Source organism: Papilio xuthus, unplaced genomic scaffold (genome assembly GCF_000836235.2).
Source record: "Papilio xuthus unplaced genomic scaffold, Pxut_1.1 DF825783.1, whole genome shotgun sequence".
Classification (NCBI taxonomy): Eukaryota; Metazoa; Arthropoda; class Insecta; order Lepidoptera; family Papilionidae; genus Papilio; species Papilio xuthus.
The window spans coordinates 159317-183397 of NW_013532866.1; the positions used below are offsets into that span (position 1 = coordinate 159317).

Below are 24081 nucleotides of genomic sequence, written 5' to 3' on the forward strand. Positions count from 1 at the left end.
ATCGTTTGCGATAAAGTTTAAAATTTATTTATCATTAGGACATAAAACACTTCCATATACTCGTAAGACCTAATATCCACAGCTAGCCTTTAAATACTTGTGTTATCTTACTAATATTATAAATGCGAATGTTTGTATGTATGAATGGATAAACGTGTGTTTGATGTTTGTTAAAAGGTAGCGAAGAACGACTGCATGGTTCTCGTTAAAATTTGACATAAATATAGAACATGAGGAACAGATAGGCTACTAGCAAAGTCTTTTTTAAGTCCGTGCGGACGGAGTCGCGGGGGACAACTAGTTTTTACAGTTAGAGAATACGTTATCATGTCAGAAATACATAATAAACATTAAGTATAAAAATGTATAAAACTATTGGTGTATCCACACCTTTATAATATGTTTCGAGTCAACTAACATAAAAAACACAATTTTACACGCGGCATGCGTCTGAGAAACATAACGAATCAATCAATTTGCCGTTAGATTTTTTTATAAGTTGACCTTTTAGACAGGACAAGGATATTTTAAATACTTTAGTAGTAGGAACATAACAAGTGTGTAAAATTTGACAAATTGTCCGGTCTGTCTGTGCGCAAGGTCACGTACCACACTTCCTTGTTCGGGTAAACTGTTGCATTGCGTCATTGCTATTTAAAATGTAAACGCTACTAAAGTATTAACTCTATAAGGATTTTTAAAACTAATAAACACGATAAAGATAATTTTTTGCCAAAAAAAATCGTCGAAACTCTATTTTTGGGTTGCAAAACAGTAATTGCCACAAAAAAACCTTCCACATGGAAAGTAACATAAACCAGACTTTTTTTTAAGTCGTGAAATATAAAGGTCGTTTCCAGTGTGACAATAATGTCGTTCAAGTTTGTCACATTGACCTCCGATTCACCTTTCCACTATTATTAACTAAAATGGCTCGCAGAGTTCTTTTAGCAGATATAAAGATAACACCGTCACCTCTGTGATCCAATTAAATAAAAATAGATTTATCTGAATGCATTCATTTTTATTGCAAAAATAAAATAACTTTTTTCCTTGTTTAATAAAACAAATAATGACCTCAAACTGGACGCGATATCAACAACTTACGTCTCTTTTATTTCTCGATTTTTAATTTAGATATTTTGATTTAATATTGCATATTTTATCAGATATGGCAAAAAATACAACCTTACTGTTTCCAATACGTAAACCTAACAATTAAAAAAAACCCGACTGATTACTTTCCTATGACCTGTTAATCAATGGAAGATAAGCTGAAACAGGAAGGATTAGAATCAATGAATACTTCGTTCATATTCATATTGTTCGTAAATAATGAAACAAACATACGTCTTAAATGTTATGCATCAACTGTTTGTATAAAAATCATTGTTGCAGTATGTAGAGAGGGCTAGGATGGGCGCGTGTTTTCAACAAGGCAGGTGCTAAACAGATGCTGTTCCCACCTGTTGAGCCGCGCAGCCTGCATCACAAATGTATCTCGATTTTATCTGTCACATTTACTGACTTCCTGCACAATATATTTTTGAATAAAATTCATTTAATACTTTCAGTCGAAATTATTTTTTTAATGATAATTAAAGGAGGATTAAAAAAAATCTGTCAGAATTTTCTTCCGGGCGTAATATTAGGTCATGATATATATTTATATATTTTTATAAATCCGAATGTAAAAGGATGATATTTTAAAATTGAGTTCGGTACATTTGTATCTCAAGTATTAACACCTGGTTGTAAGTTTAAATTATCTCTTGGTTGTCATACATATGTTTGAATGTATTTCAAGTACCATTTTAAACGTTTACAATTTAATTTATTTATTTTCCTTCCACAGTAATTTCCATAGAAACCGTTTTCCTGGATTTCATAGAAGTACGAAGAAATAAAAATGTTTAATTTCCACCATGTAGCGCCATCTATCGGACTATCTAATGAAAGCTCAGATAAACGTTGAGCCCCGTAATATCAGGAATAGTTATAAAAATAAAGGAATGAAATAAAACTGAACATAATTCTTGTAAATAAGACAATTTTAGGAAAAAAATGTAAATAAATGCTCACAAAACAACGCCATCTTGTGTTAACGTAATGAATTACGAAAATAGTTTCTCAGTTTTCAACATCGATAATAGATGGCGTTGATACTAGTTCAAAGTTACGTTTTTATTTCGAAAACAATTTTTCTATTTTTTCTTAGAATAATAAGAATTTGTACTTACTATGCTCCACAAAAACATTTTTCATATGTAAATAACACTTACCTGAAACAAGAAACATAATAAATTAATATTTGAAGCTATTATCCCAAAAGACTCAAATTTAATCAAAAGTTTGATATAAGCTAATTTCTACAGTACGAGGAACCTTTTCAAGTTTATAGTAAAATACGCAAAAACTTGAAACACTTACTAATATTTGTAGAGTGAGACATGACATGGAAATTATTTTTTATTAAACAAATACGCACAAAAACAGTCGCAATAATTTAAAAACTTCCTTAATAATAGATTAACAAAATTTTATCCTAATTTGATTACATTAATGTACAAGAAGACTGTCACATCTAATTTTTTTTTAAATTCACATGTAAGGCAAAAGAAATGCAAGTTGTTGGCGCGCCGAGATGCGACTGAAATGAAAACTCATAAGGAAAAGCTTTCGAGGTCCGGTCCACTGTCATTTATACCTAGGGCTGTCACTACATAAAAAGTGCGTTACATTTTCTATTAAAATTATGGAAATTATAATTTTATTTAAACAAATATGAAATTAACTATATTATTATTATTATATAGAATTATTAATATAGAAAAAAAAATGATAACTAGATTACAATTGGTAGTACAAGATACAAAAAATTATTTGTCACATTTCTTGTAATGAAAAAGATAAATATCTAATCGCTACAAATTAGTTTATTCTTGAAGACGAGAAACAAATTCGTCTATTCACTACTGCAATGAAAAGTGTTAAATTATAAATAAATATATTTTCTGTGTATCAACCCTACGCTCACACTCGACCTCACAAAGGCGTCGGGGTAAGAGAAATGTATTAAGGCCTCTCCACTCAATGTATGAATCACTACTAATGGAACTCCAACTGCACATTATATTCATTTAAATTCGAGTTTATCAGATAAGTTACAGTTGCAATAGAGTACAAACGTTTATTTAAAAAATACTCCACCATATAAAGTGCATGAATTTGTTTGAATAAATAAATGTTAACAGAAAACAGAAGTCATAATTCGCTAATTCCGCGAAAACTTTAGTTTTCAAGCTGTTATTTTAATCTAAACAATTTCTAACTGTTTAACCTATAATGAACAAATTGTGAATAAAACTTAACTCAAGTGTTTTTAACAAAAAAACTAAATAATACCAAATCATATTTAAATAAATGATTAATTTAGTGAAATTCATTCGTGTACAGCACGTAGTAGGGGTTTGTAAAACTGAAACAATACCGCGGAATGGTTCGCTCGCTACTACAACAAAATGAGTTTAATTAAAAAGCCATCGGCGATTGCTAACAGACATACAGACATACATACAGTCGACTCAATTGTACTAGCGCACGCTAAACATAGAATTGTTATCCTTTGTTAAAACTATTTATATAAAGGTACATAAATTGTGTTTCTTTTTATTATAACACTAGCTATTGCACGCGACTCCATCCGCGCGGTAATTAAAAAAAATTAGTAGCCTATGAGTTTATAAACACTATGCTACTATTTTTTTTTCTTCATCTATGCCAAATTTCAGCGAGATTCATACAGCCGTTCTGGATATACATTCATACGTACATCCATCCAAACACTCGCAATTATAATATTAGTAAGGTAACTTATTTATAATTAAGATACACGTTTTGTTGTCTCTTTCACTACTACATTCACTTTGGACTAATAATTTATTAAACGATTTTAAATTAAATCATCTTCATATGTTTTTTACAAACATTTATAACATAATATTCTTTAAAAACTCTGTTATAATCTAACAATAACTAATATTAACTTTATTTTAAACGTAAAACAATAGTATACAGTTTATTTAGCAATCCAGATTTAACTCGATCGATATTTCACACAAATAGCAGTTGAGGTCGTTTTATAGATTCGAGCTTTCGTTCAGACTTGATGTAAAATGCATTGAGTGGATTTATTTCAGGCAATCAGGTCACATCAGTCGATATAGAAACTGTGTCTCTGTAGCCACAACATCAAACTCTTTTGTGCTCAACCGATATAAAGAAAATACAAAGAAATCAACTTGAACGACATGTAAAGAAAAAAAATCTATTCTAAACTATAAAGCTTTAAAATCATGTTTAAACGAAACAAGTAGAAATTTAGTTGTCTTGTGTTTAAATGTCTTTGATAAATTTAAAGATATTTTGAGGTCGGTATCAGGGAACGATTGCACTTGTGTGCAAGTTCCTCATTGAAATAACAAACAATATGTCTTCATACATCTTACGATAGTTAACTCTTGTTTATATAACAGGCCGTTCAAACTAATTCCCTTTAGATGAAACAGTAATATTGCAGAGAATTGCTGTGCTGTGCCGCATGCACCACTGTCATGGCCGTGCGTGACGTCACACATCTATGAATGCAGTGCTGCGAAGTGTAAAGGGCATTAGCTACGTCACGCTCTGCACATGCTGAAGTTTCACGTAAATCTGGCCTCAATCACGTGCCTCTTGAGATCTGCAGCGTTACGTTTATTACCAAAATAGAATTAACGAGATTTAGAAATATAGGTATCACGCTCATGACCTAGAAATATAGATATATCGTGAACTAATTTATTACAATTTTAGCAACTGACTGAACAGAGTAACTATTTTCATACAATGTGGACAAAAGATCTGGGGTACATTGACCCTGCCATACCCAGTGCTGCAAACAATTGTGTGATAATTTTTAGGCTTGGAAAACTAATGCTAGGAAATATCCTACAAATGGTTTATTATGGTTTATCAAATTTTATATTTATGAAACTAAATCTAAGTTAATACATTAAAGTAGAATTTTATATAAAATTGGTGTGAAAATTAAGAACATCTAGAAACAAGATAAAAGGCGATATAGAATCCGTTCAGCAAGGAAATCATTGTGTGCCGGATATCCGGACGACACGAGATTTTCTCCGATATCTTTACATATGTATACAGAATACTAGAAGTATTTTGCGTCATTGAAACGGAAATGTCATCCGCAACATACAATGCCTTTAGAATTGCTAAAGTTGACATATAAACATATCTATAATAACATGGGTAAGACACACATAGACCTAGGAACATGTCCATATTACTTTAGAATTACTAAACCTAGAAACTATAATGATTTAGCTGGTAGTTCGACATAGCATAGTTAGGACGTAAAGATAGTTCAAGTTCAACATTTGTCGGCCATTAACTGATATAGAATTTTTATTTACACGCTGTCAATAAAATGTTGCTGAAGTAGAGACGCATTAGCGCCACTGGTATTTATATACTATTCGTGTGAGTACGTCATAACACACACGTCATAGGATAGCGTAAACACTTCCCGATGACCTTGAGGATAAGGCGCGGTACTCAACTATACAATTACACGCCGGTTTACATTAACACCAAACCTGATTTTAATATATCGCTATATCTATATCGCTATTATTTTGATTGTTTCCTTTTGTAAAAGTTATTGTACTTCGACTGACTGACATGCTGAAGGAACGACGTGACTGGTCGGCGGAGAAATATCTTGAAAACACTTATGAATAGGGCTGCCAACATTTAATAAACGTAGCCCCGAACACTAGCGATGAAAAACAGCCCAGAAATTGACAGCCCTAAACATGCAAGCGTGGATGAACCATGGTAATACTTGTCACCTCGTGATTAGAGCTGTGCTGATTGTTACCTGTCTGTAGCTTGTCTGCAGTGAGACTGCGCAGGAGGCGTTTGATGCTGCGCCGGCGACGAACGCCGGTCCCTTCCTCGCCGCTCATACCGCGCCTCCGCCCCCGCACATCCCTACACCCCTTGTCACGCACACTCTCACCACTTGTCACCGGATAGTACACGCACTGATACGTATCTCATCACTTACTAAACAATATCCCGCTCACATCTATACGTGCCAACCGATAAACAAATAAATAAGTGAATCATGATAAAAATTCAGGTGAATGCTTAATAAAGGTTTTCAATATCACAAAACACGTAACAGATATATTGCCATCTCTCTTCTAAATAACATGTTTTGTACTCTTATATCAGTAGTAAAAACACGCGATAAGCGTTTTCAATTTACATAAATGGACTCTCGTGTAATTTACGTACAGTTTGACTAACATAGATTTATCTGAACTCAGATATCAAAGTCCACAATCTGTTGCAGCCGAGGTATCGCAAATATCAATCACAGTGCGGCAGGGGATCAAGCCGAGTCGGGGATGACTGTAGCCCCGGGATTACACACGAAATGACCCGGTGCACGGATTACTAAACATGAATTTATTATCTACGTATGTTTGTGAATTATAAAACCAGAACTAGAACTAATTAAGATTTTTTTAAATCTATAATAAGGCTTCCGCTAGTGGACAGTAATAAAATCTGAGTAAGAATACATCTCAGGGGAGATATATCATGTTTTGAAGGCGGCAAAAATACGCGAATGCCACATAGAAATATTTAACTTTGCCAGCTATTAATTGCCGGTTTATTTAGCAAGATATAGTACATACAACTAGGGTAATAAGCTAATTATACACTTATTCAAAGTAAGGTATACGATGTAAAGTGCTAATAAAGGCAAATTTGATAGACCTTTATTGGGTCGCTCGCTCGAGTACATCTATTTGCTAACACTTTGATCACACGACACATTGCACCCTGAGGGTTAGGAGGGGGTGGGATGCTGACCGTATACCCAAGTCACGATGGACTTTGGGTAACACGTGACGAGATATTATTTTTAATCATTTGTATATACATCGACAAGAATTTATGTTGTGAAAATTTTGAAATATTTTTCCTTACTTCAAATTTTCAGATCGATCTCAAGTCTTGAATACTTATTTCCATCATAAACCATAAGGAAAAGTGGTATATACTATAAAGAATATGTAACCGCAGTTATTGTATGTAGGGTGTAACCGCGGGAAGCCGTAACTGTGCTGACCTGATCTACTGTGTATTTCTATATTTATGTACAAACATAATTAGATACATAACTCTTGCCCCTTATATAACGCACTGAACATAAAATAAAAACAAATGCATTTAGAACTACTAACTTGCAATTTACTTATTGTAATTATTTCTTGTTTCTATATATGCTTCTACTACAAATCGATGCTTCTTTCATATTCATATTCTACATATATAAAAATAACGCTAAACTATACGTTTGGTTGTCTTTGAAATATTCATAAGTATGTGATCCGCTTAAACATAACCACGACGTGTATCATAAACCGTGTCTGCAGTAAAGAGACGGATATAAAACCTTTATGAGAACGTTACATGTATCAATCATAACATTTTATAAACATTATATTTCAACCATATATTTCTTAAATTAAAAAAGTATCACTTATCGGGTCTTTTTATAATGTACTAGCGATCGCTCGCGACTCCGTTCCCTCGGAATTATTAGCCTGTGTCCATAAGACTATGTTCAATATCTATGCCAAATTCTATAAAAATCCAGCCGTTCTGGAGATACCTTCTAACAAACATTCACCCATCCATTAGTAAGATCGCTATTTTAGGGACACGACATTGTAAAAAACAACAACATGACTAACGCCCGTGACCAAGAAGGGTAGGCAGAGACCATGGACCTCCCGGATTTACGCATACATGCACCTCCGTTTCCGATTATCTTAGTACCGCCCTTTTAATTAATGAAGTATCAACGATGGTTAAAAATGTGAGATTGATTTTATTTGAGAAATGTATCAATAGAATTAATTTTCTTCGTGAATTGACGAATCTTCAAGTCATAACCCAGTAGTTTAATGGAATATTTATGTATAGATGTTGTGGAGTCGGCAAGGTGTGCCAGGAGCATGTTGTCCAGTAATAACTAATCTCTGGATTATATTAATGTGCAGTTTTATTAATAAACAACGCATATAAAATAATTAAACTAGCTACAAAACGTGTAAATCACGCAGCATTGGTACAGTCGCGGAAAAAACCTTTATGCTGGGTATCGAAAAAGAAAATAGCATAAATATTGCTGACGTGTGTTTATTAACACCTTTATTATGTTGCAATAAAACATGTTTGTAATAAAATCGAGACACGGGTCTAAACATGAATTGTTAACACTTCGGTTGAACAATCGGCATCTGGCCGCAGGCAGTTTTATTATTGTGATGTAAGCTCGATTGTATCACCTCAACGGTTAAATTTATAACAACTAAATATTTGCAAAAAAAGATTTAATAAAGTAAGATTAAAGCTAACATAAACTGAGACCATTTACATAACGAATGAAATTACTAGGTTTTTCCGACATTAAATATCAGCAAAATATATTTTTAGATAGTTGAAGAAAGTTAACATAACAACACGATACCAAATTTAAATGAGAAACCTTCCACGATCGCAGCTTGCAAATATTTATTACAATCGATTCCTAAAGCGCGGAAAGTTATCCAATAAAAAATATTAACATGTAATTCGGTAGCGACGATCAAAAGTAGATTTGTTTACGCGCCGAGTCTACACAATAAACAGAGATCGACAAGGAGGGCGATAAAAAACATTTTTTTATGAATTCAAACACTTGTGCGCGCGGCTGTACCGCGGCCGCTGGCGGAGCGCCAGCCCCGGGCCGCGCTGCTTCCACATTCTGCACGGTTAATACAAGACTTTATGTCTTCAAACATAATACATTACACGCAAATACACTGATTATATTTACTTCTTTAACTATTACTCATTATTTCTTAAATTTAACAGTTTCTTTTCAGCTTTATTGTGTGAAAATTAAACCGGAAATATTGTAAAAAGCTCATTTTCGCTTTACATAACCGTAACAAATAGGAAAGTATCGACGCAGAAATCACACAATCCATTTTAACGATGCACCGAAAAAAACACTAATCTATTTTCAAAGGCCACCCCATGACCAGATCAGGGCGAGTAACGGTCACCCATCTCCTCCCCCGTCTAGACTGCACCGCGCATCCCCTGCCCTCCATCCCCCCGTGCAAACAGTTGACGTATGCGATGGCATAATGGAGCCTTTTGTGACGAGCAAGTGAAATAATAAAGAGTGGTTAAAGTTTAATAGATTTGGAACACGAAGCGACTCCATCCAGTTAAAATTTACTAGACTACTGTCTAAAGCAATAATTTCTCCTTCGTCAAACATCAATTAAACCTCCCAAAGTGGAGGTAAAATATAAATTGTAAATATTTACAAAATACACAAGCAATATTCTTCGTTTAATTAATGTTGGTCACTGACCTACAAACACTTTGTCGATAAAGCCGTGAGCGTTAATGAAACAAAAAAGAAAAAAACTAATCTGTTACAGCTCTTTATCTCCTGCCTTTGCTCCAGGAATATCAACAAAATTAAACTTTTAGTCCATTGTAAAATGACCCTTGTAACATATTGCGAGGGATGATTATCGCAGGGATGTCACCGATGAGTCACGGGGAACCCTGATGTGAGTCATTTGGCAGAAATCCATCGGGTTCTGTCGTTGGCAGCCCTCAGGACGTCGCCGGGTTATATTTACGTGAGTTCAACACCTACCACCTGTTAGGAACTCGACACCAAGTGTAGAGGCCGGAGGAGACATTTCTCGGGTTATGGGACGCTGACTCATCTCTCGAGGATCATAAAAGCAGTCAAGGTCCGGTTAGTAAACGCTAAATAGGTCATGGTGCATCATGTCTTTATTTCTGAGCTCAATGTCAAAGATCCCATAAAATATGTAGCAAACAGCGCAATGTCACCATTAATAGCCCTTTTAACTGGTTTTTTATCAATCAACTAATCATCTTTTTTATATTCTCAAACTAGCGGTCGCCCGCGACTCTGTCCGCGCGGAATTAAAAAAATAATAATTAGTAGCTTATGTGTTCTTCCACACTATGTTCTATATCCATGCCAAATTTAATCGAGATCCGTTGAGTCATTCTGGATCTTCTAACAAACATACATCCATCCGTCCATCCATCTATACAATTGCATTTATTATTATAGGAGTAAGAAAAAAGAATAACGGACAAAATAAAGAGAAAATCTTACTCTAAACAACTCTAGCTGTACGATATCTGGACTATTTAATTCCAGTCCAGTTTTCATAATCCAGCTTTAGTAAAAGCTTTCTTTTAATTTAACAAATCTAGATAAGGTCGAGATTATTTAAAGCCTTATAATCCTTTGCACGATGTCACGACCCGATGAATTGAAGTTGGAAGGTTGCCACGCTAATATAAACTCTATCACGTTGTTGATAACTTGAGAATTGCGTAAACATTCGCCCTTTATGCCGTACCGCTTTGATGGTAAAACTATTCCTGTATTGTGGTCGAAACAAGACATATTTCTTCTTGAAAGCGAATTCCATCGGGTGACGAAGATCTCTCCAAAAATAGTTGTAATACGATTGGCTATAAAGATAAATTATATTTTACAATCATTATAAAGATTTGAAGTTGAAATCGCTCTCTTGCGTATTACTAAAAGGGACCATAGACTCGCTTCTTCTACATTTAAATATCTAGGAACGAATAATCGTCAGTTTTAGGTGCTTTTAGATAAAGTTGTTCCAAATTTTCTTCTATATTTAAAACTATGTATATAGCAATCTGAAGCAGTATTCAATGAAAGTGTTGACCGCATCACCCGCGCCGGACAGAAATAGTAATGTTTGTGATGTCCGGCCGGAACGCCCGGCGTTTCACAACCGTACGCCTTGTATGGCCGGTACCGTCCGCAAATACATCATTAATATCCGCACCGAAATTATAATAGTCGTCATGTTTACATTACGTTTAGACAGGATCTAAAGACGCACAAAAGAAATAAATTCTTAAAGACAAAGTTGCGAAAATTTGTGTAATCACACTGATACAAAATCGCCTTAAAAAGTTATTAGTTACTAGCTGTCGCCGCGATGTTGGCCGATTCTCAGACCTACTCAATATGCTCACAAAATTTCATGAGCATGGGTCAAGCCGTTTCGGAGGAGTATGGGAACGAAAATTGTGACACGAGAATTTTATATATGTATAAGAGTTAGGCAACCAACAAACATGGACTAATTTATAGTCTTTGAGTATGGCCTAATGACCACTAAGGGTAGGTTCCCAGCCCCTATATGGGGACATATATGATGATGAACAAGTAGAAAAGGTGTGATATAGAATGTGATTATCCAGATTAAAAGTCAAACATGTATTAGCATCATACAGTTGATATATCTGCTATCGGTACTCAGAGTATATCTCTGCATGCGGACATGTGGCTATATTTATTTTCACTAATGTCCGTGTATTGGTGATCTGGTACATTAGCCTCGCAACATCAAGCATTCTCTACTTTATAAACTACGGTTACGAAATAACGAAATATAAGTTAGAATTTATAAAAGAATTAGGTCGGAGTTTAATTTGTATATAACCGCATAATTCACAATCTATTTATAGAAGTATATTTAGTTTCCACAAAAGCAATTATCTGTTCGGAACAATCTCATATCATTTGCTCCACATATACCACCCTCAGGCAGAAACTTCGGCGCAATCTCGGCCCCAATCAATCTCATCATTACAGCGGAGATGGGACAAGTTATTATGACGTGTAGCTACAAGTCAAGACAACAAGACTATTTCAACGAAAGCATTTAGTTTAATTCCAAAGCTAACAAAATATTTGCGTTGAGAATAATCTCTTATTAATAATTTAAAAATCAATAACATTTCACAAAATAACATGTATCAATGTCATTGCTTTAATGTACACGACACTCATCCAAACTTAATTGAACACAAATTCACATATAAACACTGAACATTTGACACAAATGAACATCGAATAAACGATAAAACTACACTTCCCTACAGGACAATTTGACGCGTAATACAAATGCCGCAATAAACCTTAATGTGTACGCCATAAGGGTGGTAATGGAAAACATTACGGTTTGTGCCGGAACAACAATTAGAGTTGTCCTTGACCCTTCAATGTTATCACACTGACATGACACCATGTACTGAACTGGTTCAAACATTTTCGTGACTATATCTATATTTATATTGTGTATACAATTTTAATTGTGGTTAAATATATATCTAAAATCATATAGGTACATTGACAACCAAACGTGAGAGGAAACTGGTAAAATATTTATATTATTAACTTAATAATTACAAATAAATAGATATGCGAAAACAAAGCATTTGCATTTGACGTTACGTTCTATATTCTAATATACTATTTGTCAAAATTATTATATTATCCCGACACTAATCAATACATCAATATTATCTCATTACACTGAAGGACAAACTACATAATCCTATCCTTTTGTCTACATAACGTCAGCATATATTGCTCTTTTGACTATCTATATAGCAAGTTCGAGGGTAGAGCTCGCTATCTATAACCGCTATCTGTGTGGATGTAGCTATCGCGTTGCATCCTGCCGATACCCCGCACTCGCCAGACAAGTAGTCACTAAACATTTCTCCAACTTGCTACTCGTTATTCTACAACATATCCTTAAGTAAAAGTAAACTACATGCACTAATATAATTAAAAACATTTGTATGTTTGTCTACTAAAAATCTTCTTACCTCCTATTTATCTATACTAATATTATAAAGAAGAAAGATTTGATTGTTTGTTTAAATTAAATAGGCTCGTAAACTACTCAACTGATTTAAAAAATTCAGACAGCTCCATTATTCCCGTGCGTAATAGGCTATATTTTTTTAATACCGCGCGGACAAAGTCGAGGGTTTCACTATGGTAAGATTGTAAGGAATGTGGCTACGGAAACTAGACGTTAGCTAATCAATGGTCCGGCTAGTTTGGCGCGACACTACGGCTGTTGCACAATCAAGGTTATGTTTGTTTTGGCGGTGAGTTAATTACACGACATGCTTTACAAATGTAAATACATATCGTAATGTTTATTCCTGAGTGAAACTGTAGAGCAAGAATTTGACACCAGATGGCGTTCTTTACAAGCGTATGAAGATAACTAGTATTTTATCCTTATAATATAAACATAGTCTATATTTATAATTAGATTTTTTTAATTCCGCGCGACCAAAGTCGCGGTGAAAAGCTTGTTATGCATTAGTGTTTCTTAGCTATAAATAAATTTAGTTCCAGGAAACTTGTTCATAATGTGTACGATGTAAGAAGCGAGTTTGTCTTCGATCGGGCGCGCCCCTGTTTGTATCGTCACGCTATCACTGCGACCTTGGCAAGGACATCCACGTTACATAAGTGTTTGTTTTGTTGACCTTCATGCAAACGTGCATGTTGACAAACTGTAAACACTACGTTAACTTGAAAACCGTACTTTAGAATTAATTAAAGATAATAAAAAAAGCAATTGCGTATTAAAAGATTCAAACTTTATGGCGGCTCGTGATTAGCCAATGCGGTGACAGATGAGCCCACTTTAGATATGTCACTGGCCCGACTCTCTTTATTACCGCTACTTAAAATTGTCTGTGCAATAAACTTTGCATAGTAGTATACTTTTAGCCTGGTAATACAGTTTCTTCTTTACTCTAAAACTCTAAGCACTATGTCATTTATCTTGCGCTGTAACTTCGGGGTAGGGGAAAGGGCGTGCACAAACTGCGTAACAAAGCTATTTGTCACTACCCACCCCCTGCGGTGGGTGGCGACGTGATGTACTTTACTGCTTTCTTATTTTGTAATTATATTGATAGAAATATAACTTGTTTTTGTATTTCTGACCTTCTTTACTTGCACAGAATATTACGTCTACTTTTATTTTTTCATAAGGAAATTAAAAAATAGTATTAGTACCCAAGCAAGTGTTTAATATAGTATTTTAAAAATAAATACGTAAGTATAATATATATAATAGAGTATATCAAATAGAATAGAGCAAGTAAAATGACATCATATAGGACATTGATCATACAAGCGAGTGTTAACACTTCTCGGAAATTTGCCACAACTTGTCCCGATGCGTTCGGACCACCCAATCGTCGGCAACTCTCTTATATAAATAAATGGGTCAATACAATTTCATACAAGCGATATTATTGTATCTGTAACTATATCTTACATCTAAATGATAAAGAATATTCAAGAATCTATTACAATTTCGCAACAATATTTTTTGTTAGAAAAAACCTTTGATGTACCGATCACAAATACCAACATAAAACAAGTCTTGTGAAGCATCCGGATAACTTAAATATCATAAATATTTAGGAAATAAAAATATGTTTTGAATATAAGGTAATGTTTATGAGATAGAAAATTAAAAGAAATGAGACAACAACAGTATGTGAAGGTCATCTTATAAAAACGGTCAAATATTTTTACACTAAAAAACTGAAATAATCTCGTCAGCTTTTCTCGCGCCAAAACTAACGCTAATGGAATGTGCTCAATTATTTGAAAATTTAAATTTGGAACAGTTGAAAAACTGTCACAACACGCAAGAACATACAATTGCCAAAATGGCATAGTTTTTAAGAGCGTTATCGGTCTTTTAAGATTAACTCTAAAAAATCCTCACGTAACAAAAATTTACAACTATGAATTAAAGTTTCCACTGATGACAAACTTAAACGAAAACATATTGTCATCACTGTCATTCTCTTTGAAAATACAGAGATAGCAATATATTTAAAACCAACGAGTGAGTTAGCTTTGTCATGCATCAGACGGGGCAAAGTGTTTTTTTTTATTATCACTAATTGCATTATGAGTCACAAACACTTATGTAAATAAAAATGTCACTTTCAATTCCGAAAACGACATATTTATGCACAAGTTGGGGTATCGAAGCAATTGGGTCACACGTTTATCCTCCGGACTCGAACCTTGACCTCCGCATGTCCCGTTCTTGCAATAAATCTCCCGTTCCGGTATGCTAATGGATTATTACGAGACGGAATTATTTGCTTTTTTATTTGTCTCTACAAAATGTCGTATTTGTAGACAGTCACCGCGTTTTATTTCATTACTATCGTAAAAAATGTATCTTCAGATTAATCTATATAAAACTGAATATTTTTAGCGAGGTTTAACGCTTAACTATAAAGGCGCAGGATCGTATAGTTTTTTGCGATGCTTTTTAAACTAGGTACATTTATGAGGTTATTACCAAAAACAAAAGTACAGGCTTATAATTTCTTGCAGCTGTCTATTAAAGCTCACATCAAAACTTTGTAAGGTGCTACGCTCAGGTGTTTCGTAGCGACGGACAATCGTAGCACTTGATCGTAACTCTACACATTAACTTGGACTCTAACTTCTGAAGAACGAACAAATCGTTTTAAATAAACGGATTATGGTGCTTTAAATAGATGAGATTTGAAATATGAATTGATTAATACGCTATTCTATATTTCTAACTAGCTGTCACCCACGATTCCGCCTGCGCGCTATTAAAAAACTATTTAGTAACCTATGTGTTCTTCTTGACTATGTTCTACATCTATCTGTTCTCGTGATACCTTTTAACAAACCTTCCAAACATTTATACTATAAGAAATATAATACTATGAGTTTTATAAAATTCACGCGAGACCTTTACAGAGTGAAAATGTCAAATGTTATGTCAATATATTTCCTGTGTTGTCCATCTGTACAAAGAAAGTGCATGAAATGTCAGCTCACAACATTATTGTCGGGGACATTTCTAATTAAATGTCAAATTAATAAAACTGCAAATGTCAAGGAAATAACTATAAGACAAATAGAACATCGAATTTTATATGTACGGGGAAATTTCAGTGCCGAAAGCATGGCATTTGAAACATATAGCTGTCTCTGTTTTTTTTCTAATAGATCGAGAGGGATGCCGACTGTTGTATCAGTGGGAATCGTCGATTTTCATAGCGTAAAAAGTTCTGCTAACTTATTATTGTTTAAATTGTGATATTTAAACTAAAAGTTTAAACTACATGAGGTAATTATTTCAAAATATAACAAATACTATGTATATATGTTGCTGACATTGAGTCAGGGCGCGTGGGCGATGTGTTCTGAACCTGTCACCACCGCATCATATATCCTGTCGTCTACACAATAACTATGTGTCATATTACTATTAATAATTGTTTAGTTAAATATTCTAAGCTGTTAAAGAAACCACTTCATCGCGTTTCTCACAGTAATGGAAAAAGTAAAAAAAAATCTGAGATATAGATTCGGAAATTCGGAGTATTTTCTGAATTAAACCTTGACCTTGAAATTATAAGCAGATTCTCAGCCACTGAACTATCATAAAAAATATTCAGATATTTATTGGAAAATGCGGAAGATTTGTCTGAAAAAAAAATTTAATCTACCGCATATTTACATTTGAACGCGATCAAAAAGCGAATGATTTTATCATTAATTCTGACTTTACTTTGAACATATCAACAAAATTTCAATCTGTTTAGTCATTATATACGATAATTCAATCAAAGAAAATACAAACGACAGTTTTCATTACCTACTCTTATTTAAATACGCATATGGAGCTAAAATAATATAATTATATAAACAGAATAACACATAAACATAATTATTGTTTATAAGAGAGAAAAAAAAATCAAATTGAAAATTTTCAGATTCACATAATCACACGTTTAGTATTGCTAAAACAACACACATTCCAATAAAAACATAAGTGACAATAATACAAAAACTTTGAGCAAAACACACACGATTTAAGTAGTACTGTAACGCGCGTCGTGTTTCAGCGGACACGACCGTCCGCGCCGCCCGCCCGCCCGGCACTTGTACATACAAACCTGACACGTGCATATCCTAGCTTTGTTTATATTATTTATTACACTGTTATTATTGTTATTATTACTAAATATTAACAGAGCTTTATAAAACGTAAATTGATACAAATATTGTAATTTCTATCTACTTATAATATAATCATAGAGTTGCATTACATTATTACTTTCTGTTTGAGTACGTAACAGTCTTACTTCTTACTAATATTATGAATGCGAATGTTTTGATGGATGGATGTTTGTTAGAAGGTAACTCGGCTGAAATTGGACATGGATTTAGAACATAGACTGGAAGAACACTTCATCTACTAATTAGGTAATAAATTCCGCGCGGACAGAGTCGCGGCCGACAGCTAGTAATTAAATATGGAATGAATGAATAACAAGAGAGAACATATCTTGGTATATTAGTATTCTGGAATGGAGATGCAAAGAAAAGCGATGACAAGGTTAGTATGTAAGCTATCCAGATGTTAAATTCAATATCCGCAATAGAATGAAGGCAACCGACAATAAACAAATGTAACGGAAAACTAATGTAAATGTATTAGAAAGCTGTGAGTAAATATTATGAAGACATTCGCCCACACATCTGCAGTCGGCAGTCGGCAGTCGGCAGGAATGCAGTGCACGTAACTCTTGCAATGTTTACCCACTACTGATTCTGGATGTGAGAACTCAACGAAAACATTCACAAATGAAACATTCATTGATATTCTCCTATAAAATAAATATACTACAAGTTGAAATAGAGCTTTAAAGTGAGTCACAGAAAAAACTGCAATAGTTATTTTCCATAGAAATCTTAAACGTAGTATTTTGTCTCTTTAAAGTATCGAAGTTACGTTCGACTCTTTCCTCCTCTTATATTATTGACAGAGTGAGAAGACAATATGTTTTCGTACATATTTTAACTGTTAAACTTTTGGTTAAAAATCGTTTTCCATTTCATAACATAATGATCTCGAAACATTTCCGGTATGAGACATACCAGAGTTGCCACCGTCCGCGCCGCGCGCTCCTAAACAATTAACTGCCTACTATTAATAGGACGGTGTTTAGTCGACTGGCCGGTACACCATGACCCCTACATTTTACTATGAACATAGAATATTCTATAGAAGTAAATCAATCGTTCCGTGACACAGGGGTCAATGGAAATTGGTCGTTTGTTACAAGATGTACGATGACTGGAAGAGATATAAAAATACAGAAAAAGATCTTTGATAAAGTAATAAGAAAATATAGGTTTATATTTGTAACACTCTACATATCTTTTTCTTAAGATTTATGTATATAAAGTTTAAAAAAATAAACTAAACTAAAACAGAAATTTTTAATAAACAATTAAATTCTCAAGATTTAAAACAGAATGCCGTTGATGATGATATTTTTGTACGATAACTTTTAATTAAGCGCAATTGTTTTGTATCCCTGGAAACATTTTCAGAATGTAATTTACCTCATTGTATATTTTATTCCACAATCCTGATTGAGTTGAACAACTACGTTCTAGACACATCTAGTAAATCCTACAAGATGTTACATCTCTGTCTCTCCATAACATGGTGAGAGACACCGGATCGCTAACTTGGGATATTTTCCAACATAGTAATATTGTTGCGATGTCAAATATTACTGAACCCATACATAAAAGAACAAATAAAATGTATAGATAAACTTATTTTAGCGATCTATATATTTGAAAATAGCTTTGTTTCTCATATGAAATACCTGCAAAGGAACATACAAAACGACATACGAGTTCAAAAGCACTGACCTATGAGGGGCGCGGGCGTGAGAGTCTGCTCCCAGGTGGTCTCGTCCTCCATTTTCCTGAAGCTCCGCTCCACTGCAACAAACAACAATATTTTATATAACAATCCACATACAGGGAGCACAGTTGCAGTTCAAAATGGACATATATCAGTTGAACTTACCGTTGAGAAAGTGTGAGTTTGCGGATGCCTTGCGAGACTTCTTATCTGCTGTGTCCTGACCTGCAGCACGTCATTGTTTTGTTATTATAACTTTGAGTATTACTAAAAATATTAAATTGTGTAAATCGAGAGATGTAGAAAATTTAAGTAAGTTGTATTTTTTCTCAATAGATGGCGTTGATACGAAAAATACGACCAATATACTATTTTTAAATCGAAATTAAATTTAATGAAGTTTTTAAAGTAAACTTTAACAAATAAGTTAAGATGCACAATTTTAAAGGTAACATATAAAATATAATGGGTGAAAGACTATAAAGTTAACTGCATGTTTGATTTTTACAATATAGAGTGTGTATGTTGCTGACCGGGCATGTTGTTGGGATGTATGCGCTCCATGAAGCGCGAGATCCTGTTGTTGTGCGCCTCGCCGTCCAGCACGCAGCCCTCCTCCACCGCCTTGCCGCACTCGCGGTGCACGCGCAGCTTGCAGTCTGCACACACGTACACACATGTACACACATGTACACGTGCACACACAGCACGTGCACACACAGCACACAACACACAGCACACAGATACAGACTGGCGCAGACGTAGGCTTGCGGCGCGAGGCCCCAGATGACGAGGTCGCAGTGGTGGCAGTGCGCCACCGACGTCAGCGCCTGCAGCTGCAGCTGGTGTCCGCGCACCACGTACTGCACACACATACACACACATATAGATATAGTCACATGTAAGCTCACTCTAGTCTTCATTTTTTTTTTATAAGGAATCTACACTACAAATCTGCAATTGTGGATATCTATGGGCAGCGGTCACTTCGCTATTTCGGCGAATTCAGGTGGCCTCTTGTTTGTTTGCCACCTGCCATAACCATGTTGTGTAATATTGTTAAGGGTTTACTAATTTGTTCGGGGAAATATACACAACGTAACAATTAAGGATCAATATTCCCTTTCCTTCATCCCCCTGCATGGAGAGTGTAAAAAGTGTTGGATATTAAGTATGCGAGTGAGTAGATACCGGCTGCGGGCGTTGCTTGGCGATGTGCTTGAGGCGCTGCTTGTACAGCTTGTCCCGCAGCAGGAAGGACTCGCGCGCGCCCGCGGCCTGCCCCGCCGCCGCCACCGCCGCCGGCCTGCACACGTTACACACGTGCACACATTACACACGTGCACACATTACACACGTGCACACACGTTACACACGTGCACACATTACACACGTGCACACATTACACACGTGCACACACGTTACACACGTGCACACATTACACACGTGCACACATCACTACACTTATATATACAAACATCTTCGTAAGCTTCCCCTTCCTTGTCTTAGGTGAGTGCCACCATCTCTTTCTCACTTCTCTCGCCTCTTCTTCACTTATCTCTTTCATATTCATCATCATCACAAACTTTTGTTCATCACTTGTGTTATACATCTTCACAACTAACAAATACATCTATGTATATTATAAAGCATTTTATGAATTTATTTTTAATTAATTCTAGAATATCTTAGACTGTACAGACCAATATATTTAAATAAAAAAAAAAAAACAACTACACTAGTCGCGAGTCTATTCAACGTTGCAAAGCAAGTCATAGTATTCGCGACATATGAATGTACAATATTGTGTGAGTTAGCGTGATAACATATCAGACATATAGATATCCGGCACTCCCTTACTGCACTAAACTGATTCATTCACATTTACACACTTTACTTCTAGACATAGTACCGTCTACCAAACATGTCTGCATTTTCATATTAAAACAAACTATTAGAAATGATTTGATAAGATTAAATCTTATTAAAATATCTTACTAATTTTATAGATGCGAAAGTTTAGTTAGCCCGTGCATTTGTCATTATTGGGAAAGTATTTTTGCATGTTTCAAATGGAATGGAAACTGTAAGATTACAATATCTAACTACACAAGTTTACAATACACATAATAAGGACATTAAACGTCGAGGACGCGACACTGACTGATACAAACAGGTAAATGTCTCACTAAATGTTAACTGGTTGTATATATAGAGATTACGTTACAATAAAACATCACTCTGCCAGACAGAAAATAAGGACAAAGCCAAAAAATTAAAATATTGTCGAATTATATTAGAATGCGTATGTATAGATGTGTGGATGTGTATATAGTGCAGTGAGACCTGCAGTCCATGCTGCAGGCTGCAGCTGCGAGCGCGGCCAGCAGGGCGCGCTGCGCGGGGGGGGACGACCCGCCCGGCAAGGGGGGCGCGCACCCACCACCACCACCACCCGCACCCCCCACCGCGCCCTCGCTGCACACCGCGCGGATCACCTCGTACAGCAGCCGCTCCACCACCACCTGCTCCTGCGCACCACATACAACAATCTAACCGGTTCATGTCTAGCGTAAACCAGTTTACTTCTCTTCAATCTGGTTTATATAAAATAAACAATATGCAATCGTTTTCCTACAGATATTTTTTATAAAAGTCAACTTTTTAAGTGAGTCGACAGTTATCAAAGTGTTTACCTGATTAGAGTTTGCTATATGCGTGTTCGTTTTAGTTAAAGAACGAATTTTGTGCTTCTTTTCTGATACATGTTTTTTTGACATATGATATATTTGTGAGCGGTGTATTCAGGTGAAGGTACCTGCGCCTTGTCCACGGTGCACTTGTCGAGCACGGCATCGTCAGGGCCGTAGAGTGCGCCGAGCCCGACCTGCCGCTTGAGCTGGAAGTCGCGCAGCTGCGCCGCCAGCTCCTCCTTGGCCTTGGCGCGCGCCTTGCGGAACACATTGCGCAGCACCTCCTCCTTGTGATGCTCTGATAATATCAAATACATTATTATTTTAATTGTTCAAAATCACAATAATGACTGCTAAAGAAATAGAATACTCGGTTTTAAGTTTTTGTTAATGATGCCGGCCATTTGGATTTGCCGGAACTGCAAAGCGACTGCCGCCCATAGACCTCCGTAATTGCAGATGTGTATGCGAACCTTTAATCGACGAGGGAGAAGATTCACAGAGAGTATATTAACCCTTCCTATGCATATCCTCCTACGTCAAATCCCATCCTTTACGGAAGTAAAGGAGACTAAAATGAATGAAAGGTTAACTAATGCAGTTAAAGTACATGTGATATCGGCACTTACCGTATAACAAGACGTGATCTATCTCATTGGCCATGTGCTCGTCCACACCATTCAGCTGCAACACCTGCAACATGCACACGTATCGTACAGCTGTGTGTGTGTGTGTGTGTGGGCGGAGCGTGTGAGCGAGGGGCGGGGCGAGGGGGGCGTGGTTACCGCGTGCGGCATGAGGAAGGAGGACTGTATCTCGTATGCCCAGCGGCGCAGCGTGGCGGCGGGCACGGCGGCGGTGCGGAACTGCTCCGTCAGCACCAGCACCAGCCACGCGTACGGACATCTGCACATAGCATATCACGAACGATTAAAAATCCGACTAATTTTTCTCTATGACATTTCGGGTAAAAACCGTAAAAACTGCTACAGGCGGTGACATACTTTATTTCTGTGCGATATTACTCTAATGGTTTACTTCTACAAACTGACCTTCTCTCGCCGATGAGCCAGTTGAGCAAGACGGCCATCCTAGCTCTTGAATCTCTGACTGAACGGAGATTGGAGAACAGGCCAGAACTACTTGAATTCACCTGCAATATACATCATGACACATATAAAAATATATTTTATTATCGTAACTGTCATTAATACCATAGTATCATAAATAAAAAATATATATTTTAAAGTAACGTCAAGACTTTGTTCGCCTTTCTTTCACAAGCAAGAAAAACTTTTTGTGCATTAAATGAATCAATTTGATATTTGTATTACTTACTGATGTCGGCGGGTCATCTTCTTCCATCGATATGATAGCTCTTTGTGGGTCCACACACGGCTGTAATAAACAATTATTGATGAATTGTTCGCATCACCTACTGTCCTACTCTAACACTATACGTGTGAGAGAGATAACTAATTTATTGATGATTATTTACCTGGGTATTGTGTGCGTAGGGCGGGGGCGGCGTGCCGGGCGGCTCCCACGCGCGCTCCGGACACGCCCCGCCCTCCGTGCTCGCTGGAAACATAACCACTTGTCAGCAATGATCATCATAAGTGAAAAAAACAAATGAGTCTTTGACACTCACTCCTGGACAGATCATGCTCCAGCTGTTCCGGCGAGGACTGGCTGCGTGCGTGCAACACTGGCGCGCCGCGACTGTCCGTCTGCAACAGCACTCGTGTGTCACATGTGACATGTCATAGCTGACATAACATAGCTTAAACTATTCATATATGATTTAATTTCATTATAACTTATTGTTAGTTGCATTTATAGGACACTCACAAACATATTTATAGGCGAGACAAAGGACAAAATGTATAGAGAATCTATTGTTTTAGAATGTTATCATGGAACCACATGCATCCCTGTAAATTATTATTACTTGAATTTTTTAGTCCTATTTTCTTGAAAAAATTACATAAAGTACGTATTGTAAAATAATAAATAAAACCTTATTTAAAATAATAGATATAAACAATTTTGTTGTTGTTTTGCACATTTAAAGCTGTAATTGCGAAATTAAATTGTAAGAAGCTTTTTGGCGAAACATTTAGCGTAAAATGTAAACAAGATTGAACACCATCTAAGAAAGAAAAAAATCGATAAGAAATATTTGAATAGTCCGTATTCACTTCACCTTGTGATATCAATTAAGAGTTCATACATTGCACAAGTGCTTCTAATAGTCAATTTAATGTAAATGAACAAATTCTATTCTAACTCTAGGTTAACAAATGTTACAGGAAGGTCTATTTAACTATCTATGTATGTATTAGTGTGTTCTGGCGGGAGAGAGACAGACGAGAGGAGCGAGTGAGAGGTGAGAGCTTACCTGCAGCGGGGGCGGGGGCACGTTGACGAGGGGGTAGCTCATCTGCAGCGCGATGGAGTTGGGCTGAGGGCCATCCAGCTCGCCGTCCAGCGAGTGCGAGGAGCGCCGCAGCCGGTGCTCGTGTGCCGAATGCAGAGGGTGTTGCTCCTTGAAGGGGGGTCGCTGCGTCGAGGGGTGCAGGGGGTGCGTG

At 36.0% G+C, this 24081-nt stretch overlaps 1 protein-coding gene across 1 annotated transcript in view; it reads right to left on the reverse strand.

The window, feature by feature from the left end:
• RhoGEF2 (Rho guanine nucleotide exchange factor 2) overlaps window positions 1–24081 on the reverse strand; it is a 93455-nt gene that overhangs the window by 46384 nt on the left and 22990 nt on the right. Inside the window, exons 7-19 of the mRNA XM_013322925.1 lie at window positions 23142–23220; window positions 22989–23071; window positions 22829–22888; window positions 22543–22643; window positions 22276–22396; window positions 22120–22183; window positions 21616–21788; window positions 21144–21328; window positions 19989–20103; window positions 19549–19660; window positions 19331–19456; window positions 18963–19022; window positions 18803–18874 (exon numbers count right to left, since the gene is read on the reverse strand). Of these exons, the coding sequence (XP_013178379.1) occupies window positions 18803–18874; window positions 18963–19022; window positions 19331–19456; window positions 19549–19660; window positions 19989–20103; window positions 21144–21328; window positions 21616–21788; window positions 22120–22183; window positions 22276–22396; window positions 22543–22643; window positions 22829–22888; window positions 22989–23071; window positions 23142–23220 (1351 nt within the window). The remainder of the gene's footprint in view (window positions 1–18802; window positions 18875–18962; window positions 19023–19330; window positions 19457–19548; window positions 19661–19988; window positions 20104–21143; window positions 21329–21615; window positions 21789–22119; window positions 22184–22275; window positions 22397–22542; window positions 22644–22828; window positions 22889–22988; window positions 23072–23141; window positions 23221–24081) is intronic.